The 7,594-nt window shown below is 36.8% G+C and overlaps 1 protein-coding gene across 1 annotated transcript; it reads left to right on the top strand.

The window, feature by feature from the left end:
• The first annotated feature begins 2,466 nt into the window (after nucleotides 1-2,466).
• Nucleotides 2,467-6,202, top strand: LOC143884445 (MYB-like transcription factor EOBII). Its single transcript, XM_077388021.1, has 3 exons — nucleotides 2,467-2,644; nucleotides 2,919-3,048; nucleotides 5,744-6,202. The coding sequence occupies exons 1-3, from the start codon at nucleotides 2,470-2,472 to the stop codon at nucleotides 6,027-6,029; spliced, it is 591 nt and encodes a 196-aa protein (XP_077244136.1). The 5' UTR covers nucleotides 2,467-2,469; the 3' UTR covers nucleotides 6,030-6,202.
• The last annotated feature ends 1,392 nt before the right edge of the window (nucleotides 6,203-7,594 follow it).

Below are 7,594 nucleotides of genomic sequence, written 5' to 3'. Positions count from 1 at the left end.
GTCCTTCACTGGAACATAAGTTACGTAATATCTCCCAAATGACTCAGAGCCCCAGTACTAGCACAATGATGGAAATTCATGAACAAAGTTGTTCACCAAATGACATCCAAACAGGTCTTTTGAATACACAAATGAATAAAAATGTGATTCTTTTTTATCTTGACTAAAACTTGAAGATTGCAAATAGAGAGTGAGCTAAAATTGTGATCCAAACAGGTGGTTTCTTTGTAATTTTTGCTGATGGTGCTGGTGCACATGCAAGACAAGATTGATACTATCGATGGAATGGAATGGCCTAGTGGATTAGTGTATGGGTGAGTGACTAGCAATGGCATGAATGGATTGGCCAAGTGGATTAAGGTCACAGGAAGAAAATGATGGGAGCAAGAAGAAGAGAGGTAACGATCGACGAAAATGGAGGAAATGGAAAGTGAATCACAAAATCGTAGAAATGTAAAATTTATTCACTTTTACATAAATACCCTGCACATTACATATGTTTTTACATACTTTATACATATTTTTGTAAAAATATTTCAGATCGTGACTATCCATTGGATTTGCTTTGAATGCCTGGATCTAATCCTAAAAAATTTCGGATCCTATGATGAGGATCCAAAACGCGTCCATGGATCTTTCTAGTATGCCTATACCCCGTCCATCAAAGTTCGGATTCAGAGTATCCATCGGACCGTCTGGATCCATTGACACCCCTCAGCGTGGCCACTCACAGCACACTACTTTCTCACAATTCTCCCTCTATTCGCCCATCTTTCACAACTGGCCCACTAATATTCCATGGAATATTTTTTCATGCATACCGAACATTCCCTTAGGCGTCAAAATCATGGAATTTTAAACATCTATCGGTGTACTTGTTCGAATAATGAATGGATTAATCATCTATCTAGCTATCCTTTTCAACCACCCGAGATGTCTCAATTAAGCAAGAAGAAACATAACGGCCCTCCTGTCTTTATGTACACTTTTCTTATAAACTGTGAAAGTTCGCAGTTTCAAAAGGAGGGATTAATAAAATTCTTAGTGCCAATAGGAAAGAGTCAAGTAAAATGAGGAGTGACATTATCAAAGCATGAGAGTAGATATCATTTTCAACATTGCCAAGGCAATAATCAACACTGGTATGTTATTTGTAGTACATACATGACACTGTGTATGGTGAGGGTTATTGATCCAATGAGCCCACTAAGGAAATGAGCCGCATTCCAATAAATGAGGCAATCTGATGGTCTTAACATCCTAATATCTGACAATTAAATCTCGATATATTAAAGAGAAACATCCAGAAGAAGATTTCCTCAACTCCCAGTTTTAACACCATTTTTGCCTATTCGCGGAGTTTCACTCACTACTGAAAAAGGTAGAGTCACAACATTCAAGCTTTTATCTATCAACTAGCTTCTAACTCTGATCTTGATCCTATTCCACCCGGTTTTGACGAACTCATTCTTCCCACGCAATGTAATAGTCCCACATCGGAAGCGGAGAGAGAAAGTTCACGGGTTATATGTGTAGACCCATTCCCTATGTAGAAGCATTTTCCGTGGGATGGCAATTTCACGCCTCAATAAATGTAAATTTACTCGGCATAATTCACTTTAGGTTTAAGGTTTAGTTAAGCCCATAAAAATTCATCAAATTTTTGGGCGATTCGGTAATGCTAAAAGAAGATTTGTGTATTAGATTGAAAATTTTCAACTTTTTAAAGTATTATTACTTTTGGGATTTGCTAGCGTCCATTGCAGAAGGCATTTTGCGGATGGGCTGTTGCACGTGAGAGCAGCCACATCATTGATGAAGACAAAATCTGCTGAAAATTGAGCAGGTGTGGCTGCTCTCACGTGCAACAGCCCATCCGCGAAATGCCTTCTGCGATGGACGCTAGCAAATCCCTTCTTCTTCTTTTTTTATGGTGTATAATATATTAATATTTCACACGCAGTTCTATAAAAGGACCTGATATTTCGACTCTTGTTTCGGAGCCTTCCTCTTTTGATTTAAAACTCTTCCATTCTAGCAACCAATGGAAACGTAAAGAAAAAAAATTTGTGGAGGAGAAATATTGTGTTCTTCCCTAAATACCCTCACATATTACACAAATTTTTATATCAAATTTGTCATCCTATTTGTAAGACTTCTATCACGTGCATTTTACTAGCATATGCATGTATTTTTTAAAATACTGTGGGGCCAACCTTTTCAAATATCCAAACCATTCGTTTGTTAGGTCCCATCGTAAATATTCTGCGCACCAAAAAATCATCTCCATCGGATGATCCTAACCCTCCAATCTACAGAGGGAAAAAAAATGAGCCCCACTATATTTCTTTAAACACACACTGCCACATCATATAAAACTATTTTATGAATTATAATTTCTTATGTATTAAATGTTTTGTGTTAGGTTCTCTATATAAAGCCCATTGCTCTACCTTCCTTCACATATATATGTCTCTCTCCTTTCCTCCCTCTACTTCTCTCTCAGACATGGATAACAAAAGTTGCAACACACAGGAAGTTGAAGTTAGGAAAGGCCCATGGACCATGGAGGAAGACTTGATTCTGATCAATTTCATTGCAAACAATGGTGAAGGTGTATGGAACTCGCTAGCTCGATCCGCAGGTACGGATTTAGTCTCATCACCATAGATAAATTTATGAATTTCACTAAACTTGGATGATTTTCGTTGATCATAGCAAGTGCCTATATAGAGCACATAAAGATAAACATATAGGGATAACTCTAATCTAAGCTAGAATTCTAATTTATTTAGGTTACCTCATCTAACCCACTTGCCTAATCTTTCACCAGGGTGATCTAATGGTAAGATCTCCCACAATCTAACAACGATCGGATTCCGATCACTTACTAAACCTTGTCCTTTCGTCCTTTGCAGGCTTGAAGCGCACCGGAAAGAGTTGCCGGCTCCGGTGGCTTAACTACCTGAGGCCGGACGTCCGGCGGGGAAATATCACTCCTGAAGAACAACTGTTGATTATGGAACTCCATGCTAGGTGGGGGAACAGGTGAGCCTATATATATTCCCAAACTACCCTCATATTCCATGTCCAAATTTTATGATAAAGCCTCCTTGTACTCCTAAATAACTTCGGATATTTTGGATCTTTGTGACTGAGTTGTGAAAAGCGGTGAGCTTTGAAGTATCTTGAGGGCTTCTGTTTTTTCCTTTTATTGTGAGACAATGAGAAGAGTTCCTCTGTCTTCCAATGAAAAGTGCATGTGTTAAATCCCTATATTTGCAAGACATTGAAGACCCATCTCTTTGTCGTGGGGGGGCTTTTTTTCTTCTTTTAAATGGGCGCATGGTTCCTTCTCACAATGGCATGAGGTTTTTCGTTGAGACAAAATCATAAATATCTCACATTATATGTTTCCATTTGTTTCGAAAGATCAACAAAGAAATGTTAAGAATGGGATTAAGGTGACCTCTCTAGCTAGTTTTTAGATTAACTCTTGCCTGTTGCTTTTTTTTATCACAATACACAATTTTTACCATTACTATTACTATTATTATAGGAAATTGATAAATTCACCCTTTTATTTACCATGGCACCCAACTTCATCAGTATGGAAGAGATGTCACAAAAATGCTAAAGAAGGGTGGCCATAGTTAAAACAGGGGCCACATTTGACACCAACATATACAATGACAGCTCTGAAAAACTGCTATCGGCTCAAATTAAAAAGCGGCCCCCTAATTATGTGCACCATACACCATATAAAATCTCATACATACATATATACATGGGATTTGCTAGGGTCCATCTCAAAAGGCATTTCACGGAGCGTCAGTTGCTTGCGAGAGCAGCCACCTCATGAATAATGACAAAATCTGTTTGAAAGTGAGCCTATGTGGCTGCTCTATTGTTGCACAAAATGCCTTTTGCGATGTGCACTATCAAATCCCTATATACATATGCATATACATATATATGAGTGTATTATGTATATTTATATACACACATGTCTACATGTGTGTGTAAGTATACATATACATGTACAGATAATACATGCGCGCGCGTAAGCATCTCATCGTTTAGTATTTAAAGAGCCGTCAAAAGGATATTACAAAAAGCTCTTACAAGACAGTTAAAAAAGAAATGACAAGCCAGGACTACACTTTTATTAAAACATTCTAGTGCTGATATCATTTCCCATATACGTATATATGTATGTATGTATGTGTTTATGTATGTATATGTGTCTGTAAATGCATAGATAGGGGAAATGATAAATACCGCACTTTATTTACCGGAGCAGCTTTATATATTGGTTTTAATAACTAGGAAAATAGTCACAAGAAAAGAAATGTGAGCAGAAATTGTTAAAACAATGGGCAAAATTATCATCTAGCATTCCGCTCCTCTTGTTTGTATTTTCCTTAAGATAAGTGCATCTTAACCCTCTTTTATTTGTCATTTTTCTCTAGAAAAGGCAAATTAAAAGAAGCGAAAATATCATTTTAATTTATATACATAGGGAAGTGATATATTCCCCCCTTTTTTTCCCGAAATCAGCCCCTCCGGTGTATTTAAGACTACTCTGGGAGAGCGGGAATATATCATTTCCCTGTATGTGGGTGTGCGCGCGTGTGCGTGTGTTACACGACTCCAAAGGAAGGCCAAGGGCTTAGAATTGTTCTACTCATGATGATGACTATTCTAACTGTTGGCCCACATGTTTTGCTTTTATGCTCGGTTGTTCAAATCATTGTTGTTATTTGCTAGTTATTTCTTGGATAAGCTCCACACATTGTACTTGTTATTAGATCAAAGATTTGAGGGCTCTAGCATGAGTTTTGGCCCGCATGAAAACGGCCTCCACAAACACAGCTTGTCTCTTCTAAACAGCTGTCAAAGGTAGTTACAGTACCCAAAAAGCTCGATTAATTAAAAAGTGCAATTATTAAAACATGGTAGTGCCATTATCAGTAGCCTAAAACAAGGAAAATGGTATCTGCAATCCCCGACTTTGATAACGACGCTTAGTCACATTATTACACACTTTTATGATTTACTGTTATAGCTTTTTGAGAATCATAACACCCTATATAATCTAATTAGGAAAGGGAAGTGATATATCTGCCCCTTTTCATTACTTGAGTCACCCAGCGGCAGTGTATCTATGACTACAAAGGGACTGTTGTGCTTCACATGGGAAGGATTCAACGGATTTGATTGCCACGTACAGTTGGCTGTCCCATGTAATGAAAAGGGGCGGATGTATCATTTCCCTTAAGAAATAGGCAAAATAAAGAAAAGGGTGACATGATCAAACAAGAGAGTGTGGATATATATGTTTGGCACAGTTGAACTGGACATGAATCAGATGCCTTTTGGTCATGGACCCATTGGCCCACATGATTAACGAAGATTGAAGTTATAAATTAATGACATAACACCAATTTAGAGAAAAAATGGAAATAATGTTATAGTTTTTCCAAATCTATCTCATTTTCATTTCTCTACTCCATTGCAACAATTTTTTTTCATTTCTATTATGTGTGTGTTGTGTTTGGAAAATTTGTAGATAAATATTGAAGTTTAGTGTTAACAAAATCTATAATTTTCCTTAAGTTTTCTAGCAAAAATTTTAATACGTTTTACCACCTATGGTGTTCGACTTCGAACTATGATATGTGGTATCTTAAATAAATGTGTATTTATTTATTTTCTAATTTTTGCTATTTCTCTAATGCAGGTGGTCAAAAATTGCAAGGCATCTTCCTGGTAGAACAGATAATGAAATAAAGAACCACTGGAGAACAAGAATTCAGAAACAAATTAAGCAGTCTGAACCACCCCCCAACCAGAATTTCACTGTCCCAGAAAATGCAGGCACGAGCCACACATGCGATATCAACGAGGGAGTGGAACCCTGTTCTCCAGTGTACATCACAGGCAATCCTGAGGCATTTGCAACTCCATTGTCTAATGAATCCAACGATAGCTGCTTCTGGAGCATGGAGGAACTCTGGTCTACATAAATATTAATTTTGTGTTATTGAATAAATATACTTTTATCTATCCAAAGTATACGTGTGACTCTATGAATGAAATCTACTTTTTAGCATTTTCCAGAATGCTACTTATATAGTAGCTGATGCCTGTATTGGTACTAAGAAATTGTTAATAAAATCTAATGGTGTATGAATGAGTATTTACTTGTTTTCTTTAGTGTAAATTGGGATCAAACACATGACCTTAGGAGAATCAATGCCCTTGAGTGTTCAACACATTGATGACATCATCATCAATTCACACGGCTAGCGGCAGCAGTCATACAACCATGGAGTAGGTCAGAAACCTACATGGCTTGGATACATATATCATTCTCGTTATTATGGTAATTTTAAGAAACTTTTTGAGACTTATTTGATTTTTTTTTTCTAGAAGAAAATCCAGAAATCTTCTTTTGGGGGTTGATGTGAATTTTCTCTTGGTACCTGTTTGAAAGGTAAATTACTTCCTTTTGGGTCATTGTTTGCATACGAATACAATGCTTGTGTGATGGTGTTCGAATTTTATGACTGCATCCATAAATCTTATTTTTGGGTTGATGGGAGTTTTCTTTCAGTTTGGGACCTATTTTGAATGGGGATTGCTTCGTTTGGGGTCTTTTTTATGCATATAAACACAATGGTGGTGTCGTTTTTATGATTGGTGCTCGTGTGAGGGAGTTCCATCACCTTTTGTGGTTCAGTGGTTGTATTGCTTGGGCTTTAATTCTCTATTTTTTGGGGCTTGTTTCTTCTCGGATATGTGTATTTTTTACATTGATGAAATTTAGGGGTTGAAAATCTACCCCTTTGGTTGGTTTGATGTATCTCACAATAAAAAATGGCTTCTAGCAAAAATGCTTTTAATATTGTTAGGTTTGTAACTAAAAAAAAGTGGGGGTACTTTCATCAATTTATGAGAAAAAATGCTTTAGGGGTTGTGAAAAGTCATAAGGGGGCGTACTCATTCTGAGGAGAAGGGGGTGCATAACTTTGTTAGACTTTGATAGTGTTGTGGTAGATGTCTTGAATTTTTGTTGTGAATGATCACTAGGATAGTCTTGTGCAATTTATTGTTTTATTTGTGGATGTTTGTTATTCGTTCTCCTTATTTCTATATTCGTGGACACTTCGATTTAGGGTTTTTTAAAACGCTTAGAACTTAAATTTTGAGAGTGATGACGTGGAGAAAAGCATGTAACATAAATATTAAAGGTAGTGAGCCTCATTCCAATGGATCCAACTGGATCGGTATTTTCAAATCTCGAATACCCAAACCAATTCTTCTTCATTCATTTTCGTGGGGGAATGACATATGGCTTGTTTCCTCTTTTTCTTGTTCATGATCAAATTATCTTCTCCTTTATGGACATAGATGCACTGTCCAACCACTTAAATTTGGCTGTGTTCTACATTCATACTTTAGTTTCTTTAATGCTTTGGTGAATTGATTTAGGTTTACTTTAAATGTATTGGTTTTATTTACTTTTCAAGCACTAATCAAGAGCTCCTGACTTCCCTCAATAATTGAAGAACAATGTACTTCTCTAATT

This window comes from Tasmannia lanceolata, unplaced genomic scaffold, assembly GCF_043159265.1.
Source record: "Tasmannia lanceolata isolate RefF3 unplaced genomic scaffold, GAP_Taslan_0.1 ptg000008l, whole genome shotgun sequence".
Classification (NCBI taxonomy): domain Eukaryota; kingdom Viridiplantae; phylum Streptophyta; class Magnoliopsida; order Canellales; family Winteraceae; genus Tasmannia; species Tasmannia lanceolata.
Note: the sequence above shows the minus strand (reverse complement) of the source record. Positions and strands in the feature narration are given on the sequence as shown.

Coding starts and splice junctions, on each gene's coding strand:
- LOC143884445 (XM_077388021.1), top strand. CDS start 2,470: ATGTCTCTCTCCTTTCCTCCCTCTACTTCTCTCTCAGACATGGATAAC. Junction 2,645..2,918: donor CTCGCTAGCTCGATCCGCAG/GTACGGATTTAG, acceptor CGTCCTTTGCAG/GCTTGAAGCGCACCGGAAAG. Junction 3,049..5,743: donor CATGCTAGGTGGGGGAACAG/GTGAGCCTATAT, acceptor TCTCTAATGCAG/GTGGTCAAAAATTGCAAGGC.